General features: G+C 38.5%; 1 protein-coding gene across 2 annotated transcripts; it reads right to left on the minus strand.

Annotated features, from left to right (window-relative positions):
• Positions 1–7739: 7739 nt before the first annotated feature.
• On the minus strand, positions 7740–25847 carry RNF31 (ring finger protein 31). Of its 2 annotated transcripts, none has more exons than XM_072415069.1 (22): positions 25822–25847; positions 21975–22159; positions 21686–21829; positions 19972–20127; positions 19832–19891; positions 19363–19411; positions 19080–19239; positions 18432–19008; positions 18147–18344; positions 17167–17415; positions 16015–16197; positions 15627–15833; positions 15043–15216; positions 12128–12226; positions 11834–11923; positions 10883–10997; positions 10679–10797; positions 10070–10183; positions 8958–9015; positions 8544–8640; positions 7973–8141; positions 7740–7877 (listed from the first exon to the last, which is right to left on the minus strand). In XM_072415069.1, exons 2-22 carry the CDS (start codon positions 22128–22130, stop codon positions 7821–7823), a joined length of 3231 nt encoding a protein of 1076 aa, XP_072271170.1. In that variant the 5' UTR covers positions 22131–22159; positions 25822–25847; the 3' UTR covers positions 7740–7820. The 2 variants fall into 2 exon arrangements, with proteins under 2 accessions (XP_072271170.1, XP_072271169.1); XM_072415068.1 differs by lacking the exon at positions 25822–25847 and adding an exon at positions 25572–25726.
• Positions 25848–26906: the final 1059 nt, after the last annotated feature.

A 26906-nucleotide genomic window follows, 5' to 3' on the forward strand; every position in this document is an offset into this window, starting at 1 on the left:
CTCAACCCATTGGGGTCTCACACCTTGTAAAGAACTCATCGATAATTGAGCCACTTGCGCCGCTACATAATAGTATTTCAAAAGCTGGGCTCCCAACCCTCCCAATCTTTTGGGAGCTAACAGCCAACAGTCCTTGTGAAATCTAGCCTTCTTCCCCCCCCAAATGAATTTCATCACTCTAGATTGTAGTAAACCAATCTCCTTCATAGGAACCTGTATCGGGAGTGTGCGAAATAGGTAAAGCAGTCTAGGCAATAAGTTAATTTTAACAGCCGCAATTCTTCCCAGCCACGAAGGTGGGGACAAGGACCACCTCCGGATATCCTCATAAACTTTCTTAAGCAGTGGACCATAGTTACATCTATAAAGACTATTGTAGGTGGGGGTCAACTGGATGCCTAGATAATGAATAGAGTCTTTCTGCCAAATGAAATCAAAATTCCCCTGGATCGTTAACCATACCTCCGTAGAGAGATTTATATTAAGTGCCTGAGACTTAGTTTTATTAACCATCAAGCCAGAGCAAAGAGCAAATTCATCCAGTGTTTTCATTAAATTCGGGAGGGTCGTAATTGGGGAGGTGATAAACATAAGGATGTCATCAGCAAAGAGAGCACATTTATGTTCTATCTGTCGACATTTAATACCCTGGATATTAGGATCTGCCCGTATTGCTATCGCTAAGGGTTCAATTGCCAATGCAAACAGCAGCGGAGAAAGGGGACAACCTTGTCTGGTCCCCCTCTTGATTTGGATCGCCGATGATAGGAATCCCCCTAGTGAGATCTTAGCTTCAGGTAAGTCATATAGGGCTGAGAGAAGGTTAGTAAAAAAGGGACCAAAACCCATTTTATGAAGCACCTGGAACAAGTATCTCCAAGATATGCTGTCAAATGCTTTTTGGAGGTCTAGAGAAAGTAACATAGCTTGACGCGTCGGTCCCCCATCCCAACCTGAATTTACTACCGATATAAGATCGGTAGCCCTCCTTGTTTGGTCCGGCACCTGCCTATGTAACATAAAGCCCACCTGGTCCGGATGAATATATGCTCCCAGAAAGGAGCTCATTCGAAGTGACAAAATCTTCGTCATAATTTTCAGGTCACAATTAATCAGGGAGATAGGCCTATAATTGGCCACATCCGAATCATCTTTTCCCGGTTTAGGAATTACACTAATGAATGCCCTATTGGCATCCCCCACCAAAGCATTTCCCTCTCTTAAAATAAGTTAAAATAAGCTACCATATGAGAGGCCAATAATGGGCTAAACGTCTTGTAATACAGATTTGAGAATCCATCCGGACCAGGCGAGCTGCCCACTTTAAGTAGACCCATAACCCCCTGCAACTCTTCCACCGTAAAAGGTTTATCTAAAAACGCCCTATGTTTGGAATGCAATTTAGGGAGGGCAAGTCGGTCAAGAAATCTTTCCACTCCCAATGTATTAGTGGAATCAACAGGGCCATATAAACGGCTATAAAAATCTTCAAAAGCAGCAAGAATTTTTTCTGGGTTTTGCGACAACCGCCCGCCCTTAGTTTTAATTTTAGGAAGAGCATGAAATTTGGGCTTGGGGTTAAGCTTATTGACCAAGAGACTTCCCGGTTTGTCACTCCAAACAAAAAATTTGTGTGCTGACCATCGCAAAGATTTTTCAGCTCTGGTAGTCAGTAGCAAATTAAGGTCAGTGCGTTTCGCCTCCAACTGAGATTTCAAAACTACACATGGCGTCAATTTGTGTTGCAATTGCAATTTATGATATTCCTGAAGGCTAGTATCTATCATCTTATTGTGGGCCCGTTTGCCTTTCGCCCCCATTTTAATCATCTCACCCCTTATGTAGGCTTTATGGGCCTCCCAGTTTATAGCTGGGGATGTGTCATCCGCTACATTAATCTGAAAATAGTTGCCCAACTGCATTTCTATATCACGCTTCATCATATCATCAGAAATAAAACTCTCATTGAATCTCCACCTAAACCCAGGTTGCGGTCTATTAAAGCCTGTCAGGTATAAGGCCAGGGGGTCATGGTCTGACCAAGGAGTAGACAGAATACGTGCTCCGAGCAAATTGGGGAGCATAGAAGACTGTATGAAGCCATGATCTATGCGTGAATACTGATTATGTGCTGCTGAAAAATAGGTATAGTCCCTGACTGAAGGATTCATCTCCCTCCAACCATCTACTAAATTATATTTTCTCAATAAAAGAGAGAGGTTGTGGCTTTTTTTAGGGGGGTCTCTATATCTGCTTAATTTAGATTTGTCTAAAATATGGTCCAGCGCCAGATTGGAGTCCCCCAGCAAAAGCAAAGAACCTCGTACTTTGGGCCAAATCTCGTCTAAAAGGGCATGGAAAAATGCCATTTGACCCTCATTGGGTGCATAATAAGAAACAACAGTAATCACATGCAACCCAACATTCCCAATTACCACTAATCTAAAATCTACCTCCCGGATCTCTAAAAATCTCTAGGGGTGAGAAATTTAAACTTTTCCGAAAACACAGAAGAACGCCACATTTCTTTTTGTCAGAAGTAGCATTATTAAACAGCGGGTAATTTTTATGAAGATATTTGGGGACTGAATTATTGGAAAAATGCGTTTCCTGTAAAGCCAATATGTCTACGTGTAAAGAATTATAGTAACGGAATGCTTTGGACCGTTTAGCCGGGGAATTGAGACCCTGAACATTATGGGATAGCAGTGTTAAATTAGAGGCCACCACTGGGGTCACTGATGGATCAAGTGTCATAAAAGTAGTAAAGGCCAAAAAGCCAAATTAGTACTTCCTCTAGGGACAGGAAAGACACAAAAGGGAAGACAAGACAAAACCAAGGGCAAACAAAACCAAACAATAAAGACACACAGCGTTTGAAAACATGCAGCAAAACCACAGCAGGGTTTTGGCCCCACCCCGGCCCCCGGGACAATCCTGGTTCCGGGGTCCAGGAGAGAGCCAGAACCCCCTTGCTCCCAGGAGCTCTCAATAGCTCCATCTCGGCGGAGAAACTCCCTCCGGACCAAGTCCTCAAATAAGACCCGGATTGGATTCTCCGTAAAGCGAGGGCATGTTTAACCCCCCGGATCCCCCCCGAAAACTAAAATTGAGGCAAAGAGTACCAGCAAACATAAATAGCCTAAAAATCCTGTCATTCTAACTACAGGTACACTATGCTGGCTATAGGCTCGGCAGCCACTAAAAAAGTATACCAACATGGCAAGAATTTTCCATAAAAAAAGAAAGGCATATATGCATAGAAAAAACAACATTAAAAATAATATAAGAACAAATCAGTAAGAACCATGGGGGACCAATCTCCTCACCATCCCCCATTCAGTATGAAGGCTGGAGACCCATTAAGACAGCACACAACACCGTTAGGCTGAGAATCATATCATCAATGACCCCTAGGTGTGATTAAGTTTCTGTTTTTCAAAAACTAAATACAAATAATCCAAACATGAAAACCTACGTACAAATGCAACAGAAACAATGCAATCATTAAAAGAGAAAGAGAAAGAAGGAAGAGGGGACAAAAAGAGGGAGAAACCCCTCTGACATCCCTTGAGCGTCTTCTGATGATGAAGAAAGTCACGTATGGTCAGTAAAACAATGTCCATCTACAGATGCCAGTTTAGTGTCCGCAGTAATTATTGCATTAGGCATGAAGGATGCATCTTTATACTCTCTGTGTTTAATAGGATGTTTATGCTTTTTTTAATATTCATACTATTTGTTACACTTGGTGTTAATTAACATTAAGGCTATGTTTAAACTGACAGTGAGGTTATGGTGGAGTTACTGCTTCGTCATACCAGTGAACCACTGGTTAACACTACAAGTAGCTTCTACACACAGCAACCCTATATAGAATGAACAGGGGCAGTAATTAGTAGTCCAATACTAATTACTGCTGCCCGATGCCCGGTGATGTGACCAAGCGGCAAGATGCCAACCACCAGGAGCCGCACAGTATTGTTCTGAGTCTGTCCTTACCTTGGTGCAATAGTAAGGGGATACTTACTATTCCACTGTTAGTACCAGTACTGTTTATAACAATTTTGCAGTTTTTTTGTTTTGTTCAAAGATCAGTACATGCTTTAAAATTCTTTAACACCCACCTTTTCTCTATCCTCTCCTTTTTATTATCTTCTATTTTTTTTACCCCACCACTATTTTCCCACCACTTTATGAATCAGTGTACTGCATTGAATCCAGTTGATTTGTCAGCAAGGGCTCTTATGTTCTTTAGTCAGGACTTTATTGTTACATGATCTATACATTCCATATAAGTGTTTCATTATGAACCAGCAGCTTGTTGAACTGCAATAAATAATCTGTTTTATGCTTCAACATAGATGTTTCTTTTGGAATCATATCTGTAATAATACTGTTTCTGTAAAAACATGCATGAGTTAAAAAACAAAAACAAAAGAATGTGCATGTTTAGGCCAAAGTGCTTACACATTACTTTGTTCTATACTGGTTATAAATCTAGCTGATTAACCTCATATGTTGGCTAGTTCACAGGAGGATCCAATCTACATAAAATGTTCTTGTCTGAACAAATCCTAGAGGAAGAACCAAATCATTGTTTTTTAATAATTCTGTTACATGTTGATTTGTGTGCTCAGGATCAGCCATTTCTGTATAGCCATTACTTAATTATTTTACGGACATGTTTTGCTTGAAATGTCCTCTATTTGTATGTTGCATCTGTCACAATCCTGTGCCATATAAACTAAGCATATGATGGAAAAATAGCTTACCTTCTTTAAAAATATAATATATGTGCTGCTGAAGTTAAAAAAACATCTCCACTTTTTCAGGCTTTGCCCCACTCTTCCATCCCTTTCCGTTGCTTACTCAATCACAGCAAAAGGGAGCAAGTTCATAAATTTATTACAAGATAATTTAATGGTACAGTTTAGAGAAGCTCCAATTAGAAATGATACTCTGCTGGACCTAGTTTTTTCTAACAATGCAGAACTTATAACAAATGTGCCTATAAAGGAGAATCTTGGTATCAGTGACCATAATATGATTTTATGTAATGTAAACTGTAAGCAGGAAGCAAAAACAGGAAAGATAAAAACATTTAATTTTAAGAGAGCAAATTTTCCATTATTAAGGGCAGCTCTCTGTGACTTGGACCGGGAGACAGTATTGTCCTCAAAGAACACAGAACAGAAATGGGAATGATTCAAGGCTATTCTACAAAAGCACACTACACAAAACATGTTTTAAATATAATAAAGTAGCGGTCGCCAGAAGGACTCCGCTGGCGGGGCGCACCGGCCAGAGCCGCAGACCACGTCCTCCGTACAAAACCTTGGCTCAGGGAAGTGGGCAGGCTGTGTCCCTGGACACAACCCGCCTACTGTCCCATCGCAGGCTCAGATCTGATGGGAGATCTGCAATGGGAAAGTAGGCGGGGTTATGTCATGATGATGTCACTATGGGAGGGTTTCTCCCCCTTTGATTGACACCCGGCTCCCCAAGCATGCGCGGTCAGGAGCTGGTAATTTTAGTGGTCCGCGGGACTGAAATGGCGACCACTGCCTTAAAGGATGTCTCTTGGTTGGTAACTAGGGATAAGGAAAAGGAGGATTAACTAAACACTTTTTGTTTAGCTGTGTACACAAAGGAAAATGGCAGAACTCCCGTCCAAATTCATAATAGCAATGTCACTGCCTTAAACGGTTCACAATGGCTCAAAATTGATATGAATGAGAAGCAGTTGGGCAAAATTAAGGTTGACAAAGCACTAGGAAGTGATGGATTACATCCACGTGTCCTCAAGGAGCTGAGCTCAGTTATTTCAAAGCCATTATTTCAAATTTTTAGAGACTCTTTAGTTACTGGTATGGTACCGATGGATTGGCGTAAGGCCAATGTGGCTCCTAACTTCAAAAAAGGGGGCAAAGTCATTAGCAGGTAACTACAGACTGATTAGTTTAACATTCATTGTTGAAAAGGCCCCAGAGAGTTGGATAAAGAACCACATAGAGGAGTTTCTGCTAAAAAATAATATTAGAAGTGATAGTTAGCATGGCTTCAAGAAAGACCGAAGTTGTCAAACAAATTTACTCTCTTTATATGAGGAAGTAAATAAACAGGTAGACAGTGGAATGGCAGTTGATATAGTATACTTGGACTTTGCTAAAGCATTTTACACAGTACCACACAGACGGTAAATATGCAAGTTAGGGTCAATAGGTTTAGAAAAGTCAATCTGCAAATGAATAGAGAACTGGCTTAAAGACCACATCCAGAGAGTAGTGATTAATGATTCATACTCTGGATGGTTTTAAGGTTATTAGTGGTGTACCCCAGGGTTCAGTGTTGGGACCTTTACTGTTTAACATCTTTATTAATGATATAGAGTTTGAGATTAAAAGTACCATCTCTGTGTTTGCAGATGACACCAAACTATGTAATGAAAATAGGTCCATACAGGATGTCTAAAATCTACAAGCAGACCTGATTGGGCTGCCAAGTGGCAAATTAAATTTAATATAGATGTGCACTTGGGGGCTAACAACATGCATGCATCATACTGTCTAGGGGGAATTTCAATGTAAGTTCTGTGAAAATGTGGAATCGGCTCCCTCAGGAAGTAGTTTCAGCAACCACTATAGATTGCTTTAAGAAAAAGATGGATGTTTTTCTAGATGCACAGAATATACCTGGGCTTTAAAGTAAATATACAGTGACCATTGATCCAGTCAACACCTGATTGCCTAATGGAATCAAGAAGGCTTTTTTTTTCCCCAGTTGAAGCAAATTGTACCAGGGTTTTTTTTGCCTTCCTCTGGACCAACTATGTATACCATACAAGTATTGAAACCTTAGGGCCTTGTCACAGATCACTTGACCACTGAACAACCGACAGGTAACCATCAATGCTGTTTCCTATACTTAGGATGTAGCAGGGTATTTCCAACTTGTTTTCCTCTCTCCATAGAATTAAGAGCTCTGTCTGTATAGTGTCTGTTCATTCCTACTGAATGCTGAAAGTTTCGGTGATGATGATCCAGCATCTGTATATAGGGTTACTAGATATTTTTCTATTAGTATCAATAAAAACAACAGGGTCAAAGGCACAGCACTGACAATCCAATAGAAAAAATGTGGGATGACATCATAAATGCTGTTTCTCAGGCAAAACAAGAAATGCAGAAGAATCATGGAATGTAGTACAATCATCCTGGGCTGGGATACCTGTTCACAGATGCCAGAAGTCGCAGCAGTTCTCAAAAACAGTGGTGGTACAACTAAACGTTAGTTCAGTAAATCAAATGAAAGCAAAATTTAAAACATTGTTTTACTTTATACAGTGAATGTTTGAGTTTGTAAAGATTTTCATAATTACTTACTTTGTTTTTTTGTATAGGAATAACACAAATGTTAAACAATTTTCATGTTTTGATTTGTAATAGAATGTGCAGTGTTCCTAATGCATTTGGGTGTATGGAAATAAAAGCTATTATAAAGATTTTGAGCTTTAGTCACTGAGTCTGAAGTAATTTCATATAGCTTGATTTAAATGACATGTCCATTTTCTAAAACTACTTAAAGACTGGTATGTTTAGGAGTGGCATTTTAAAGGACTGTAAGCCAAGAACATATATATCAGTAAATTAGGTTCAGTGACTATATTTGATAGTGGGATCTTGGGTCCGTCCCCAGATTTATATAGAAAGTCAAATAAATATCAAATGAATGCCAAAGTAACAATATAGATCATTTTATTTTATATGAGAACCTTAAAGCTTCTGTGATTTTACATATGGTAAGCAGAAAGAAGACAGCTAAGGGTGTTGACTTCTTTGTACATGCAGATTCAGTGGGACTTCTGTCATCAGTACCTAATGGGGAGAATCCCAGTGAAAAGAGGTATTAGAAAGTACATATTAGCATGTTAACAACAGACTAAATAAAAAAAAATGAAAAGACAACGTACATGTATAAGGTGATTTTTGTAAGTGACATCATCTTCACTGTCTTCTTTCGGAGGGCATCCTGGCAAATAGCGTTTACACACAGTAATAGCCTCTTCTAAGTCATAGAGTACACAGGGGTCCAGAGTATGAGCATTAATTCGACTGACCAGATACTCCTTATAATGGGATCTAGGGGAAACAATATGACATTATGTATCACTTTACATTTGCACATATATAGCTGGAGATATTCTTAAAAAAAAAGAATTTTCAAAAACCACCTATATTTGCCACATTACCTTTATTTGTAACCCATCAACCTATTCATTGACCCACTGATGAACTTGTAACTAGCTTTGGTCATCGGATTTTGGTATTTAAACAATATCCTGGGTTGCATTGTAGTGGAGAAAGGGAAGTAAAGCCTTTCCAAAGTAAAATGCAAATGTTCACTTTGTGCTCCGCTCCCACTATCCACTGACTTTAAGTAACCCACTCTACTCCACCCTAAATCATACTGCAGAAGCGGAGAATATTTTTCAGTTTTTACGGTTTTATAAATAGGCTTTAAAAATATAACATGATACTCACTCACACAAACCAGCATAGCCCACTGCTGTATGCTTTCCACATGCCTCATCCCTCATTCCATCCAGGGTTTCCTTTTGCTCCATCACTCGACAGCCGCCTACAAGAAGGAACATTAAATCACAGCACTGGAAAATATATGTAGCTGCCACTTCAGTCCCACTTTTGAAAAAATGGCTGTCCCTGGCTTTCATATTTAATGAAGTGCTGGCTGAGGGAAAACATGATGTATGTAAAATCAGAATATTTAACCTTCATGCTCATTCCATTTTAGTAACTCAGAATACTAAACTGATTAGAATGGAACAGCACAATGGTCAGAAAACTAGCATTTTCATAAACAGAGATCTGTATTCTTTCACAACAGGTGTTCTAATGCATTTTAAAACAAATTTATTATACTTCTACATTTCTCACCTCCAGGTCCTGCCTGTGTTCCAGTCGGAGGGTCAGTGTTAAACTGCACATTAGACATCTTAAAACAAGAAAGAAAAGTCATATGGTCGATCATGAATATTTATTCTAAGTAGTCAAAGTAAAGCTGTAATATTCAGGTAAAATAGATTTGTAGTAGCAGGTAGTCACCCTTTAGAAACTATTAATAATGCTCATACAAAATATTATTTTACCTTATCCTTTTTTATACAATTATCCATCAGGCTCAGTCTTCTGTTACCAGCCTGACCAGACCTTTGAATACATGTGTTCTAGCAGCTTAAAATACCAGATTGCAAAAGGCATTAGGAAAGCAAAATTATTGTTCTGACATGCCTAGTATCCCAGGTGATCTGAACGATCAACGGTTTATATGGGTCATGCTTTCTTTCTGACTGTAAAATATGTTACTTACAATTTCACTTAAGCTGCGTACACACTTGCAATTTTTGTCGTTGGAAAGGATCTTTCACGATCCTTTCCAACGACAAGGGACTGCACGATGCATGAACGGTGCTGTACATACAGCACCGTTCATGCTCTATGGAGAGGGGAGGGGGAGAGCGACGGAGCGGCACCCTGCTGCGGGCTCTCCCCATTCCCTTTCATTAGGATCGGTTGTCGTCCATCGTCCGTGGATCCGGCAGGACGGTCGTTCGGACGATGGACGACACCGACTGTACACACGGATTTTCGCCCGATATTTGGCCGATGCCGATTATTGGGCGATAAAAATCTGCCGTGTGTACGTAGCTTTACAGTGAGAAATCTTTCTGCTCTATAATTTAGCAATGGCAGTACATCATGACTGGTTAGCTAAACTGAAACTTCTATTCTCATTTTAGAACGTATCCCACACTAGTGTTCATGGTCAGTTTTACTCTTAGAGCACTATTTCTGAGGGATTTCCATCAAACTATTCATGAAAATCTAACTTAAAGGAAACATTTGAAATATTTTTTATGTTTTATTAATTTATTTTTTCACACATTTTATTTTTTTAGTTGCAGACATAGAACCCTTACAGACATAATATGCCGATAGAAATTTTAAAGACAAGTGTTAAAAGACAGTAAAATATTATATGTTCTCACCGTAAGCAGCCTCTGTAAACGAGCCACCTCCCAGTCTCGAAGATAGAATAAGCAATCTCTAGGATGATGGGCATGAAGAGACATTCTCACAGTGCAGGATTGGAATGTACATTTCTGTGAGACAAGATAAAGCCATGGAAATACCTAAATCATGTAACTAACGTGTCCCTCAGTGTGGCGCACAATTCAATGTCTATTATATGCTGAAATATTATTACCACAGTCTATTTTCTTGGGAAGAAGACAAGGGGAAAACATACAAACTTCATGCAGAAAATTACCTGGTCCAAATTTAAACCTAGGACCCTAGTGCTGCAAAGAGTTTGAGTCACTGAGTCATCATAAAAAAAAAAAACCAATATAAAGGATTGTACCACTCATCTGTCCAAAAAACAAAATTGGCAGCTGATATGAGACCTGCTGGTACACATGCCTACACATTCTAAACTGTTTTAGGCTGCGTTTACCCTACCTACCTATAGGAATATTATGAAGTCTAGGCCTACTATCAAGTTAGCTGTTTATTGGTAAAAAAAAAAAAAAAAAGGTTACTGTAAAACAATATGTTTTACATAATGTTTTACAGGTACTTTAAAATAAATGACTTACATTCTTGAGGTGAAAGGTATTGTAACATCCACTGCAGAACTGATGCCGACACTGAGAACAAATAAAGTGCATACAACCACCTCGTGCAAGGGCATAAGAAAATTTGCAGTGTGGGCATGCTGAAAAAAAATACATAGACAATATTTAGAGCTTTAAAGATTCCAGCCATCTTACGCATGGGGGCCAAATTTATTTGGTACTCACTGATCCCATTTTCCTGCAGGTACACAGCCAGGCCTTGTGCCTGATATTCAGCATCGTTTTCTCTCTTCCAGTTCTGGAACTCTTCACAACTCAGAGCTCGGTGCTGCTCCTCCCACTATTTACATATAGTTACATAGAAAATAAGTGGGAATAAGTGAATTGAAGTGAGGTCAGAAAAAGACAGTAAAAAAAATAAACAAAGCAAGTTGTAGGCACAACTGCAGATGAAAGGTTCTTAGAGGATTTTATCTCCATTCTGGGATAAACAACTATTGTCTAAATATGGAGGCTTTTGTATGTAAACATGATTTATATCATTCATAAAAATCAAGTTTTTGTGCTCAGAAATTAAAATAAATGTGTACACTTACTTTATGAAAATGCATTTATTTAAATATTTACTATCTGCTGTAATGTTCACACAGAAAGCCTAATTCTACCCAAACCTTTTGTTGGATTGGAAGGGGTGGGAGTAAAATTTCAGAAGGTATTTATCTCTGTTTGTAACTGGGGATATTCTCTTAGTAATTCCTGTCCTTGGGACATAAAGAAAATACAGGGAGGGAACTAGTCACTTGGACAAGCAAGGATTGACTGAAATACCATTGGTAGTGTTTTCTATTCTTCCTTAATCTACTAAAAACATATTACTGTTGGAGAGATTTTTTCTATTTCTGACAGGTAGTAAGTACATGGACATCTACCCACTGGATCATCTAAAGGAATAGGAATGAAAATCTGTTTTAACCCTTCATCTAATCCTGTGGTTTACATCCCCTGCAAGAAAGTATATAAATACATTAAAGGTGCTTTTTATGACTGACTGGAGTTGACTTTTTAAACAGTGCAAAGATACTGGGGCCTGGAACAATTCTTAGATCCAAAAAAATGAATACAAAGTAAAGAAGTTGGAGGCCAAGGGCGTTACATGAATGCATTCAGAACACTTACTAGTCTCTTGCAGTTCCTGCAAAAACTGCATTTACACTGAGGACATTTGACATCTAGTTGATCTCGTTCATAAATAAATCCAAAAGAACACTAAAAAAAAAACCAAAACAATGTTTTAATGCTACATACTACCTGGATATCGAGACAAATAAACCGAGAAACAGTGAAATACTGTATTCTAATACCATGCTCATGTCTTAAGCAGTATTTGTGTAAACTTGGATTTAGCATAACTAATACTGAACCACTAATGTTAGTTTGTTAAATACCACCAGTTATTTAGTAAATACTCACATGTGTGCACCAGAGGAACTTTGGATCTTTCATAAGAGTCCGTTCTGTTAGCTTTTTATGGAATAAGTTGTATGCATCCACATCCAGAGTATCCCGTAACTAAGATGAACCACGAAAGACAAAATCACAGTATTTCTCCACAGAAATAATATTCAAACACACCACACATATTTCACTCAACCAAAATCTAGAAATGCTGCATCTTTATTTGTGTTAAATAAATGTAAAGATCCAAAGATGGGATTAAATAACACAAATACATATATAAAACATCTGTACACTTCCTCTACAGTATGTCAGTACAGTTACAGTAAGTTTTATGTTAAGCAAATGGGGCTTTTTGTTTGTTTTAGACAAAATGGGAAAAGTTAGATCTTCTGTCAATCGTTTATTGCTGTGTCTCAACTGGGAAGGTAAACCCCTGCATTTTTCCTGTGCCCATTCCTAAAGCAGACCTAAACTAAATTTATTTTCTTACATAAAAGGGTAGACAACCCTTTTATATAAGGTAAAAATGATCTTCTTTTTTTATGTTCAATAATTTTCCGTGTACAATCAGGGGCTTGTCTACCAGGGACAAAGCCCACCTGGTCATTATGTAATAATAAATCCAAGAATTTATTCAATCTGTTAGCAAGGATTTTTGCTAAGATTTTAATATCTATATTCAATAAAGAAATCGGATGGTAGTGATGTACCTGAAAGACATCTTTACCCGGTTTTGGAAGCATGGTAATATGGGCCAACAAAGATGAATAATTCTCAGTGGGGTTTTGCTGCAGGTGGTTGAAGAATTGCACTAAATGGGGGTCCAACTGCTCCTGAAATGTTTTGTTATTAGAAGCAGAAAATCTGTCAGGACCTGGCGATTTATTAGGTTTAAGCATTTCTGTGAAGCTTAGCATTCAGTGAAGCTTAGAGAGCACTTCTTTAAATCGTTGCACTATATTATTTGCGTTGGACGAAACCGTATGATTAGGCAGGCGCATTCTGACTGCAGAAAATTCAGGCGAATGTGCGTTGCCCAATTTTGCATTAACATACTGCTAGGTTTATTGGCCTTCGCGTAATACTTCTGCTTTGACCACCTGATCTGCCGCTCAACTCTACTGTCTAATAAAATGTTCAGTTCCATTCGGACCTTTTAAATTTGGCGATACAGCTTCTTACATTGTGTGGCCTTTCAACTATGCTCCAGCTTCTCCAGCTGGGATGTTATATTCGCTATTTGTTTAAGTTCAATTTCTTTTGCCTAGATGCCAATTGGATAAAGTGGCCTCTAATGGTCACCTTATGGGTATCCCATAACGTAATTGGGTATGTAACTGTTCCCAAATTGGTGGTGAAAAATTCAGAAATGAGGCCTTCCATTTTGTTTACTGTCTGGCGAGGATCACAGCTTCATTCAAACGCCAATAAAAATCAGAAGCTTGTGGCACTAAAGAAGAACAGGCGATCATATTTGGAGAGTGATCTGACCAGGGGGTGGATAAAATCCAACCAGTACGAACCTGAGGCAGAAAAATAGGATGCACAAAAATATTTTATGATCTATCCTAGTGAAACACTGATGGGATGAGGAATAATATGTAAAGTCCTTCATAGATGGATGTAATTCTCGCCACACATCGGTCAGATGATGGTCAGCCAACAAATTAGCAAATTCCTTCGAAAAAGGTGGAACCTCTGAGGAGGGGCGAGTAGGGAAAGAGGACTTGTCTAATTTGGCGTTAATAACCAGATTAGAACCCCCCATCAGAAGTACAGTAACTTTAATATATTGGCACCTCACCGTCAACAGATGTCTAAAAAATTTAGGTTGGTGATGGTTCCGAGGATAATAGTTGACCACTGTGATCAAAATATGTATCAAATATGTGACCTAGCAGTATTAAATAACCCATCGGGTCCCGAATTTCCCTATCACAAGAAAAGGGGGAGTTTCAGTGAAAAAATATAAAAACTCCCCTTTTCTTTTTCTGAAAGGTAGAGTGGTAAGCTTGTGGATAAGTTTTTTGAAAAAATTTCGGACGGGAAGAGGTCGAAAACCTTGTCTCCTGTAGGCATACAATATGAGCACGCTGAGTCATTTAATACGTAAAGGCCTTCCTTTTATTGGGTGAATAGAATCCTTGCACATTATGCAAAAATATTACACAGTCAAAAGTCACATGAAACACACCTTCCCAATTGCTCACTCTCATATGCTGCTGACAAACACACCTAATCAAAATGTATCTGGTATTATTGATGTTGGACCACAATATGGTGATTAAACCAATGGGGATAAAAGGAAACCATAATGGTATAACAAGGGGGTAACCAGTACAAATATAGTCGTCAGTGCCTGCTGGCACATAAGGCCTGTAGAGCCTGCCTATGAAGAAAAATAGCATGCCCAAAAATGGCATGCCCAAAAGCAAGGCCCTTTTTTTTTTTTTTTTTTTAAGTTTATTAATAAATGTAATAAATTTATTAACTAATAGACATATTCATATTAATAAGTTTAATAAATTTAATAACTATTGGACATATTTCAGTGAGTTATGCCTAAGAAATATAGGCCTACAATGTAAAATAAATGTCCATGCAAACAATTGTATCAGTTTTTGCATGTGCATGGAAATATGGACAGAATTAGACCACTAGGGAGGTTAAAAAAAATAAAAAGAGTAAAGACCCTCCCTGCAGAGCAGAACTTCCCCTGATACATACGTCATGGATCCCAGGAGGCTTCTGGCTGCTACTTCTGTGCATGCCCGACCTCGGTCATGTGCAGAAGGAGCTTTTTCTTCAATGGGGTAAAAAACATTTTTTTAGCACTTTTGTTTTATGTATCATATACTAGTTTCAAGTAAAAATGCTCAGTGGTTTTAATTGTTGTCAGTTGAGATCAGCTCTTTGCTTAAACTCACCAGAATATCCAGTGTAGAGAAATAATGCAAGAGTTCACCCTCATCACTAATTTCAGGCTCCTCACATGCTGGACACACCATGTCTCTTATGTGTTTCTCCTTTACTGCAACTGTAAAGTGCATCCAAAAGCATTCAGGGCAGATACAACACTCACATGAGGTGAGAGAACGCATCTATGGAACAAAGTAGAAGAGTCAAATATCCCCCTGAACTGTACTTGTCATAGCAACTAAACAGGTTCTATCCTTCTTTCCTTTATATACTGCAGTGGTTCAAGCTAGGGTCAACTCTATCCATTCTTACTTTAGATAATTTGCTAAGCAAGGCCTGTAATCTCTGTAGAGGTCTGTGTGCTTCTTTATTACCTGATGTTTTCATATCATCATGTTGCTATGTATCCTAGTATACAATATGTGTACATGAAAAGCATTGCATTCTGCAATAGTTTATTTAGCTGTCCACTGCATTTTCCAAGGGGAAAATGTTTTCTGTTCATTCTAATATTCTCTGACTTAAGTTGTCCATACTAAAGAAGTTAGAGTCAGCTAAGCCGAGGGCTAAATTCAATAAATTAAAAATTCACCTTGTTGCGGGGAAGCTCCCATCCACAAACTGCACACTCCTGCGTTAGCATTCTTTTAATAAAATCACGATCCTGAGACTCTCTTACTGCTTCAACAACATCTTGCACGCTAAAGCGACCTTCACTTTCCTGAAGAAGTGACAGTGCCAGCTCAGCACGGCCCCAGCTCGGTAGAGAATGTTCAGCAAGTAATCTTCGTAAATTTGCCTATGGGAATACAAACCGTAACAACAGAACTGTTTAGAGGGATGCATTTTAAAAGGAATAGCTGAAAGACTGCAGGCTATCACTGTCAATAACATAAGACCATGGCAGCCTTATCTCACAGTAATGTCATCAGCAACCAAGTATGGGTGACAAATAGGTTTAAGTAATACAACAGACATACCTGCCTATCTTTTGAATCCAGCTCCAAGGGAACTTCGGAGTCTTCCCACACACGCTGTAGAAAGGGATCTAAAAGTGGTTTTTGCAACATACTTAGTGCACTTCCAACATCGCCAGCAGTTTCAAAAAGGGCAGCAACCACTGTATCCCGATCTTGGAACCCCAGACTCAACAGTTCTTCCACCTAATGTCATACCAAAAAGAAAGACCTCAGTTTGTAGTACTAAATAAAAGTTGCTTGATAGATAACAACATCTATATACAACTTACAAGTACCCAAAAGCCTTCAAACTTGAACTAGGCTTGCCTTTAGTCCTGCACAAAGGTATAGGTTTTTCTGTACTAAAACATGCTTACTCAGTCAGTATTTTACTGTGTGCTGCCACAAGTCAGGCTAAGTCTTGATTATTTCCTAGCTAATGGACAGCCTTACTGGACCTTGCCCGCACTTTTCATTCATTGAATTTCAGTCGTTTTAAACATGGAGGCTTGATATTATAGGTTGGTATTACCTAGGGCCATCTGATGTTTCAAAAAGTAATATACAGCACCCTGCTGAAACCCTCAAATCAGCCTATATTCAGCTGAGGCTTACAGAAACAAAGTGACAGTATCACTGTTTCTAACATAAGGGTATGCAATGGAAACTGAATTTATTTTATATGGGGGGAAAAAAGGAGACAAGGAAGGCAACTTATTGACAGATTATTCTTCAGTTTTAGGTAGCTTCATTACATGTGTAAATAAGTCCCTTGAAAAGTGATGCAGTTACCGCTTAACAATCACATGTAAATGAAACCACCTCCAACTGTGCTGCATTTTGTCCTAGTGCTTAATAAGCTGTAGACAGACAAAAGCATTTGTTCAGGCAAAGGGTTAATTAGAAAGCTGTAAGGTCTAGCACAGACCTTGAGTAGGTAATAGGTGCATATAAAATTTTTTAATGTATATAAAAATTTTTAACATGATGTGCGGATTAATAGATGTTTTCTTTGATAATAGATAATGATAAAAAAAGAGAAACAAATATAAACTTTATCAAAAAAATTCTTGACATCAACACAGGACTCGGCCTTAGGTGGACTCTCATGCCCCCTTCCACTGTTTTCCCTTTTTTGAGTTTGCACTGTTTCACTATTTATGTTGTATATACCTTACTCCTCCTCTGTATAATGCAAACATTCACAGCATCTTCCATGTCGCCTCCACTTGCTACCCATGCAGTACGAGCCTCTTCTGCTGTAAAAGCCCCCAGGTCAGATTCTCTTTTCTGTGCGACATCAATTACTCTCTCCAGTACATAGGGAAGTTCTGTCTGCAGCCACCATAACGGCACCTCAGTTCCAGAATATCTGAGTGCGCTGTACACTTCTTCAGGGGCAACACCATGTGCCTCCCCATCCTGTTAGTAGCAGAAAAAAAATAAAGGTAAACCAGATAAGGAAACTGGATATACTACACATGCTGAAAAAAAACTTCATCTAAATATGAATATTTAAACCTCATCTAAACCTGCACAAATATCTACAGCCTACTTTGGATAATAATAAGAGTGGAATGAAAAATACAGCTCTAGCTAACACTTATACAGAAGGAGTTTATTCATTTAGGTTCACACATAATAGTCAGAGCAGCAAATAAACACCTTTCACCAAATTACATGTTTTACCTTTACTGCAACCCTGGAGGTCTGGAGTTGTTAGCCATTTTTCAACTCAAGTGGGTTTTGAATTTTTTTACAAGTCCATGGGAATGCAAACCCGATTACAGAACATAAAGTGCAGGTCAGAAGAAACTGCAGTTCAAATGCACCCAAGAATACATTCTGAATAATAAAAAAAGTGTCTCAAACTGATATCAAACTGCTAATATTAGCTCAAAGGCTACCAACACAGACTCACAATCTAACAATACTTCCTTTCTCCTCCAAAAGTTAGTTAGAGATAGATGCCTAAATAAAATACTGTGTATATATATATATATATATATATATATATATATATATATATACATACACACACATATATTAGCAAGGCGCTATTTACCAAAACAGTCCTTTCTCTGAGTTTACAGAGTTGTCATACAAAAGTCTACTAATATGCACAGTGAAAAAAGATGATAAAATTCCATTACCCTAATTAAGGCCACTAATTTAGCACCATCTTCTTTTAACTGATTTTGTCTCATTCCCTCCTGGTTTAGTGATTGCATCTCTGTATCTGTCATCTTTTTCTCTCTGGCAGGACTTGCCCCTTCACTTGTCCGGTCGCACATCTCACAAACACGTCCGTCGTGTTTATTGTAAAAAGTGCAGTGGGAGCACTCCCAGCCCTGCAGATCATATAACAATGGTTACATATAGAAGATGAGCAGAATATCATAGTACATATATTGGACGCAAGCAGCACTATATTTTACCTCTAGTTTTCCCACTTTAATTTTTGGCTCAGTGTTTCCTTTTAAGGATTCAGGAACATTGGTTAAACTGCTTCTCAGAGAAAGGACTGGGTCAACAATGGATTTTTCAGGTGTGTAAGCTTTATCTAAAATATCTCCTCCAGGTAAGATCCTTGATTTTTTGTTAGTTATATCCAAATTCCCAAATGACTGTTGTAGTTCTTCCTCTGTCAACAATAGGTTAGTCTTCGAAGGTAGGAGACTAGTTCCAAAGCGGTCTCTAGTATCTGTGAATGTTTTAGAAGATGATGCAGCGTACTCATGATTTTCTCTTGATGGTTTTCGAGCTAGTCGAGGCCGGTCACAAACTGCACATAGCACTGCAGAGGAAGGGTTCTGTAGGGTACATGCCTGACACTCCCATGTGTCCTTCTGCAAAGAAGCATCTTGTACCATGCTGGGCATATTGTTGTTACAGCCTCGAGGACGTTGACAAGTGATACACAGCACCGAACCACCTCTATTCACAATATTGCAGGTCATACATTGCCAAGGAGGGCGAGAGGAAAGGTAGGGAAGGAATTCTTCTTCCTTAAGCCTTAAAGGAAAAGAAAACATTAGCTGTGCTAGAAGGTTCTACAAAAAACAAAATAAAGAAATGGCAAGTACCTTTGAGTAGTGGAAATGCCATAAGGTGAACGCTGGTGATGTGATCGATTGGGGTGACAGTGCACTTGTTGATCACATGCCACGCAGAGGGTCTCTTTGCATAAAGTGCACCAAATAGAGGCATTCTTCACACCACAAAGGCCACAACTAGTTGACATGACTTTTGAGACAATAACACAAAACAACAAATGACTGTTTGACAAGTGAAAGGCATATTGCTTAATTTAACTTTACTTTTCCATTGTTAAAAGTTATTTTTACTACAAATAAACTACATGATTACCTGAAGTTTGAGGCTGAGAGATAGGAACAGAATCTGCAACAAACGATGGCTAATGGAACAGAACAAAAATGTATGGTTGACAAGAGACTTTAAAGTACATATGTCATCCAAAAAGAACAACCAACTACTGTTAGATATGACGTGAAACCACCTAGAGATGCAGCAACCTCCAAGTATTTTCTATTACTTTAAATGCTGGGCCAATATGATAGTTTCAACACTTGCCTGCTCCTCCCACACAATACTATTTGCCAGTTGGATAGCCCATCATAGTAACAGGCCAAAAGGAATGTGTGGGTGACAGGAATAACAAGCTTTAGCATTACTAAAAAAAAACCTGTGACTTACCTAATGGTGGCAAACTGGAGGCTGCTGAACTCTATACCAGACAGACAGAGTTTATTTATTTCTTTTACAATAGGCCTATTTATAGCAAATCTTCATTGTCTACACAATCATGTCATCTTACCTGCGGCAATTTTGCTCCCAACAGTTCTCGAGCAGCTTCATTCTGGTGGGGGTGAGAATTCTGTAAAGGAAACCCATAACAAAATAAGCTAAGTTCTAAACATAAAAAGAGGTAGCATATTTTACCAAAGCAACACTCACTGAGATCAAAAGATTAAGCTCCCGATGGAGGATAATGACATCAGCAGTTACTGCAGCAACATCAGCTGTGTTTGGCTCTAGAACGGAATCTGGAAAGCTGAGACCATCCGGAAGAGAATGTGTGTATCCATATAATGATAGCACATGACGTCCACCCTAGAAGTCATTAAACTGGGTTAATAATAATAAGAGATACTAAAGAAAAAAGAAAAGATAAATCTATACACAGAGCAGAATTATAGACAATTTAGGCTATCCCTGTCTCTGTAATTATGAGTAATATACAAAGTGTCTATAAGTACCTTATATACTTAAGGTTTGTCTCAGGTGCTCCAAATCTTGGGGTGCACTAAGATAAAATTTCCACATCCCACAACAGTTCTAGGTTTAGCCTAGTGTCTCCTCCCTTACTTTTTATTCACCCCAGTTTTACAATGGCCTATTAATTACTTTAAACATACCATCTCTTTAAACATTATTTCAATGATTGAAAGAGAACATCTACAAGTGCCTGTACAAGTGTACACCCTAAGTGATTAGAGCCGAAGGTACTCACATGAGATTTTAAGTTTGGCAATCTAAATTTGGCAGGCAATTCTGGTTGCCCTTTCCCACATCTCATAATCAACATCACTGAAGATCACCCTAAAAGCCATTAGTTGCGCATATTTAGCCTAGGCCTCATCAGCAGCATATTATTAACAGAGATAAAGAACAGCAGTTATGGCTATTTCCAAGTATGAAGTGCATATATTTGCAAGTAACTTGGAGCACCATCTAGTAAAGGTGTACAATTCTGGGCCCACAAGCCTCCCTTCATATAAAGCTACGGCTCCCTTTCATCTCCCTATATTTAGAGTAGTGAAGGAAAGTATTGTGTGATAGCAATAGCTTACATTAGCATTGATGTCTTTTTAAAGAGAAGCTGTCAGCTGTACAATTCTATCATATAGGGAGGCTATTAAGCTCTCTTCTAATAGCAAAGCTTGGAGTTTAAAAAGTTTCCTCCCCAAGCAAATGCACAAATTTGTGCCTACATAGACATTCAACAGGTACATACATGCATGAAAACACGTTCGGTATCACCATGCTTTTATATTTTACAAAAAAAGGTTATCATATTGTGCTTTTGTGCAATAATAAGTAAGGTTATTTTTGAGTGTGTATGTAAGCTTGTCATTTGATTATGATCCAATTTGGTTGGGGGCATAAGGACATTCAAGATCAGGGTTCACCATGACTGAGCAAGGACTAGCCAGACCAACAAGAGGATATACTGAATTAAACATAGTGAGTTTTTCTAGATAGAAATATCCGGATTGCTAAAAAGCGAGCGTGTCTTAGGAATCTGGAATTTAGTGATAGTGGTGAATAATTCAAAAGTAAATACTTAATTCCAGGTCTCAATCACAGACACACAGCCACCAGATGTAAACCATGGAACCCATTGCTCATTCATATTTTGAGTAACACTACTTACCCTAAAACTAACTGGAGACAACAGATAAAAAAATGTTCTTCAATTTACATAAAAATAAAATAATGTTCGCAAGACAATACTGTATTGTCAAAAGAAGGCATAGCCTGTTCACAAGGAACAAATTACAGTATTATTTGCTTTGTTATTATGGCACATGAGAGCATGGAAAGTAAACACTACTAAAGTATATAAGGGGCATAAAGTTACAGGAGAAAATAACATAAGAAGCATCACCTCAACAGCATCTACTGTTGTCTTGAATACAGGATTATTGAACTTGACACTTCTCCAGAACTTAGGTCTATGTGGTGAAAGAAGGTTCCTCCCATACTTCTCCAGTATATTGAGAGCTGTGATTACAAAGCGCAGAGGTGGTCCCTGGGTCCATGTAGAGAAAAAACAGTGGTTAGGAAGACATATCAGCTTTATATCGGCAATCTATAAAAATCTAAAAATGTATGGGAGAGGGAAGGTCTTTCTAGGTTCAAGGTGTCCCGGTAAAAAGCATGGAGCTAACATTTACCTGTGCTCCTCCGGGAATAAGACTCTGCAGGTCCAGTCTACGATATCGCTCATTGAAAGGGATTTCTAACATCTTGTCAAGCAAGTCAGTTGTTACAGTATCTGGTTGGTTAATTAAAGCAAGTTCCAAAACATCTCTGAGCTGCTCGTTTGCCATGGCTCTGTTACCATAGCCAACCTAGAGACCTAAAAAAAAAAGGACAGCAAATTGGTTTTCATAGAGCAGCAATATTAATGGGTCTTTTATGAGGATTTGGTGTTACAAAACTAAGCATATACTATTATAAGTGTAATGATATTACTTTGTTGTTGCTATGTATAGCATTTATACAGCCCTATTCGCCCATAGGACTAAAAATGAATGGCATCTACATGACCTGACAGTCCATGAACTAACCAAGCTGGCATCATGTGTTTTTGAGGGGTATGGTTGTTGAAGAATGTTTATTGCTAGGATAATGGAATTCCTGGATAACCCATGCAAACACAGGGAGAACATATAAACTCCATGTGGATACTGTGTGTTTTTACATTTAAAATAATGGAATAGTTGATACTGTAATTCCTTTATACTGCATGTGATTTTCAATACTACCAGTGCTGGATTGGCATGATGCACATATAACATTAGTTCCTGGTAACTGCTTTCTTTACCAGTCATACATGCTTCTAGTTCAGTAAAAGCTCCTAGTTATCTGTTTAAGCCAACTCTGCTACACTAAAACCCTTAGCCTTGTCCATTTCTTATATGCAGGGCCACAGAACATCTCACCTTCTCCTTATCACAAAAACATAGGATGAGGTTCATTAGTCCATCATAGCAGAACAAGCAGGACTGATACTATTGCTTTGGGTTGTTAAAAAATGTAATGTTTGTATCGCTCCTGTTGTCCACTCTGAGTAGAAAGACTGTGTTACATTGCTGGCATCCTCCTTTCCCTCCCACGATCATTCTCTTCCTGCAAAAACTACAGCATCTATTCAAAATGAATGGACAGAGGCCTCCCTGCTTTTTTTTTAGACTTGAGAAAGTTTTATTAATACACGTAATACAACTATAAGGACTGGATTATATTATTGTTTCCGTCACACCTCCTTGTATCTTTCTAGGGTTCTTGAGGGTGACCCTTATTAAATTTTCCAAGCAGCTATGTTTTATCGCCTTCCACTATGTTTAACTGTGGACTTGATCATTTCAGTCTGTACTAATAGATATGATATAGCTACAGGAAAGGGGGATGGGGGGGGGGTGATACTTTTTTAGGCCAATCCATGTATCAGGTGTAATAGATCTATAATAAATTGATCCCTATACCCTGTCCTTGTTGTTGTATTGCTGGTATGTAGGATTGTATCCGATTTGTCTTTGTTAACAATAAAAAAAAAAAAAAATTAAATGGCTGTTTTAAGTACTTACAGTAAGTGACATACAAATGAAATGTGCACACACGGCAGGGATATACTGCATACATTTTTTATTTGCTCAGACATACACCTTATGTATTTGTTACATGCTGACTTAAACAAGTAAACTGATCAGTTCTTACTCTGACTTTATGCTGCTTTCCAGCTTGCTTCAGGTTATTGGTCCTGATTTGTTAAAGCTCTCCAAGGCTGAAGAGGATACACTTCCATCAGTGAAGCTGGGTGGTCCAGGATTCAAAACATTTGCTAATAAACAATAAACAACTTAAGAATCCATTCTATGTTTGCTGGATCACCCAGGTTCACTCATCAAAGTGTATCCTCTCCAGCCTTGGAGAGCTTTATTATCCAGCTACGCATTTAGGATTATAAGGAGGTCAGTAATGGAATATCAGATTTTTTACATTAACAATGAAGTTTGCACTCCCACATACGTTCATACAAATATTTTTCCTGGGATAACATATCTGTCTGACAATAAAATTTACCAAAGCTCTCTCTTTATTACTCCAAAAATAAATCTATTGGTGTCTCTTCTTCTAATCCAAACGAATAATACAAAAATATCTTTAATGTTGTACCTGCCCTCTCTAGATGCTTTTACTGTAAAGTTATATTTTTTTCTAAGCTCCTCAAAGATCACAAGTAATATTCTAAAATCAGGCTTTGGTAATTTTCCAACATATGCTAAAAGATTTAATTTCAAGATCCTGAAAAAAAAAGCTGTGATTTCAGTTCTTCTGTAAATGTGAAGATGAATTTCTGCACAATGCCTATAGCTAGAGATATTACTTGTTAGGAATATGTAAATAATTTAGTGTGCATCATGTGGGCACAGCATAATCTCAGATATGACTGAGATATGTTTCCAAAAAATTCCGTACTGTTTCATTTAATGTCCCATTCTGCACTTTACACGGCTCTGCTACACAGCACAGCCATGACTACCAAAGTTTATTTTTCTATATTGCAGTTTAACTTTACAGATTTCCTCCCCCATCCTGACACTGTACAGTAAAAGCAGAACAGCATGCTGATGAGCTCACCTCTCTGTCATTCTACTCCAGCTTTCCAACACAGAGGAACCCTTAAAATAACATCCATTTCATGGATCCCCTGACACTTATTACTCTCTATAGTATTTTAGCATGATGATCAGTGGAAAAAAAGCCCTTACATTGGTGGTCAGTGGGAAGAAATCCCTCCTTACTGATAGCTAAAAGGATCATTGGTGTCAGTTGTTGCTTAATGGAGAAGCAGAACTTGTTCAATGAATTCTTAGCAACCTCAGAAGCAACCCTAAGGTTCTATGAAACTGTATTTGGGAATGGTTGCTCTGCACTCTTCTTCAGAATGCTAACTGCACTGCAACACACCTAAATAGCTGCTTGTGCTGCATTCTCTTTCCCCACAATGAGCTCTGCTCTATGAGGCCTGCAACAGCAACTGCCTGCAATACCAAGTCAAATCCACAAACTTAGGCTATGTACACACGTCAGATGATTCTCGCCCGAGACAAGCAGCCAGGCTCATCTTGGGCAAGAATCTTACATACGTACAGTGGTCACATTCCTGGTAGATCCAATAACAACGGACAGTGAACAACTGACTGTGAACGACCACTATGAAAGTCAATGAAGGTGAGCACAGCGGGGTGCTGCTCGTTTGCCCCCCTCCACTCTCCATAAAGCAGAATTGCATTGGGTGTCCAGTGCCAAAAAACAAACATGTGTACACAGCCTTACACTTGAATTAAAAAAAAAAATACTTGATTTGTAAATGGTAGTAATATAATATAGCACTATAACAGATCCTAAAAGCCAATATATCGCTATAATGATTCCAACAAAAATAATTTCACTATATTACCAACAAGACAGTGATCACTTAGCAGGCAGATGTACTGTTACCTACACAGGTAAAGATATCGACAAGGGTATATAAATTTCTTTATAAAACATAGTAAATAATAAAAACATAATAACAGTGGTGGTTACCTGTACAACATAAACACAAATCAGATCATAGCTCTACACTGACAATAGTTCTGCATATTGGGAGGGTTGTAAAGAAGACATATATGAATAGTATGGGAAAATAATGTGATTGGGATAAAACATTTAATGAGAGAGATGACTTCTGTTAATGAACAAGGACAAGCATGTCAGCATACCAGGAAGAGGGACATGTGGGGGGAACCAGCCAATGGGAATTCTCCAATAGGTACAGCTGTGCTGGGCTCTGCCTGCTGATGCTGGAACCTGTAGTCCTACAGAAGTGTACCCAGCACAGCCCAGCTTCACTTTTTATCAGCGGGTTCCCTGACCTCTGTGCACTGTTAGGCTTTATTTTGAACCCTCCGGACACCCTCACCTCCTGCCTGTGTGTATTATGCCCCCTTTCTAGGCTACGGCCACACTTACCTACTCTCTTGTTTCTTTTCTTCTACTTCCTTATTCTGAAGTGACAGCAGTCCAGCTCCTCAGCTGAGACATTGCGACACCCTGTGGTCGGAGGAATTACTGCAGCCATCCCATGTCAGTGGGCTGATTATGGTGTAAGGATTTGTGTTTGAACAAGAACAAGAAAGGGCTTTGCACAAGGAATGTGCAGTCATTCATAGTTAGCTTGAAAAAGATATGTCCATTCAAGCATTACGTTTATAACAGACAGTATGTAATACATACAATAAAGGCACATTTGCATACAGAACACTTCACACATCTATGACTAGAACCAAACTAAATGGTCCATTCACCTGAAGAATGCAAGGATGGACCTACATTCCCAAGGTGCCACAAAGTGCATCAAAGCATTATTTATCTCTAAAAATCAACCTGCACTATTTTGGGGAATGCACCACACTATAAATGCATTGCGTATGTTGGAGTGCCATTAAAAACAATGACAAACAATGAATGCTTGTTTCCATGCACACAGCAAATGCGAGTGAATAGGCCCTTTAAAATTTAGATATGAAAAGAATTATTAACGTTCACTGTAATCAGAACTCCTGTCAGGTTTTACAGCAGTCTAAGATTCGGATGAAGAGATTCCTAAACTTCCTGCAAAACAAAACAAAAAGAATGTTGTCACTAAGATAGGAAGTGACAACAGCACAGACAATCCTGAATCCTGTCCTCATTCCCTTACAGGGCTACATCAGCTCCTGAATCTTTATCATCTGATACTTGCAGGCATTTTGGATGCCTGGAAGTTCTGGTTGAACTCTAAAGGTCAATTTTATGCCTATTGGGAAACAACATGTCCCATAATTCCTTGCCTTGTGTATCAAGGATATGGGAATTTACACTTGTAGGGCAGACATAGCTTGATGCATTCTATGACTTATGGAAAATAGAAGTAGGAGGGCATCTTCTGATGGAGAAATGTTCAGAAATTTAGCAAGGGATTTGTTGGCATAAATACATTTGGTATGGAGTATGGTAGATTTGATTCTCTATACATGAAGATAAAATTTGTCACATGTCTCATAAATGGCTTCTAA

The sequence above is a fragment of the Pyxicephalus adspersus genome, chromosome 6 (genome assembly GCF_032062135.1).
Source record: "Pyxicephalus adspersus chromosome 6, UCB_Pads_2.0, whole genome shotgun sequence".
NCBI classification, from domain to species: domain Eukaryota; kingdom Metazoa; phylum Chordata; class Amphibia; order Anura; family Pyxicephalidae; genus Pyxicephalus; species Pyxicephalus adspersus.

Coding starts and splice junctions, on each gene's coding strand:
- RNF31 (XM_072415069.1), bottom strand. CDS start 22,130: ATGGCAAACGAGCAGCTCAGAGATGTTTTGGAACTTGCTTTAATTAAC. Junction 21,830..21,974: donor TTATTCCCGGAGGAGCACAG/GTAAATGTTAGC, acceptor ACATGGACCCAG/GGACCACCTCTGCGCTTTGT. Junction 19,412..19,831: donor TGGGAGCAAAATTGCCGCAG/GTAAGATGACAT, acceptor CTGTTCCATTAG/CCATCGTTTGTTGCAGATTC.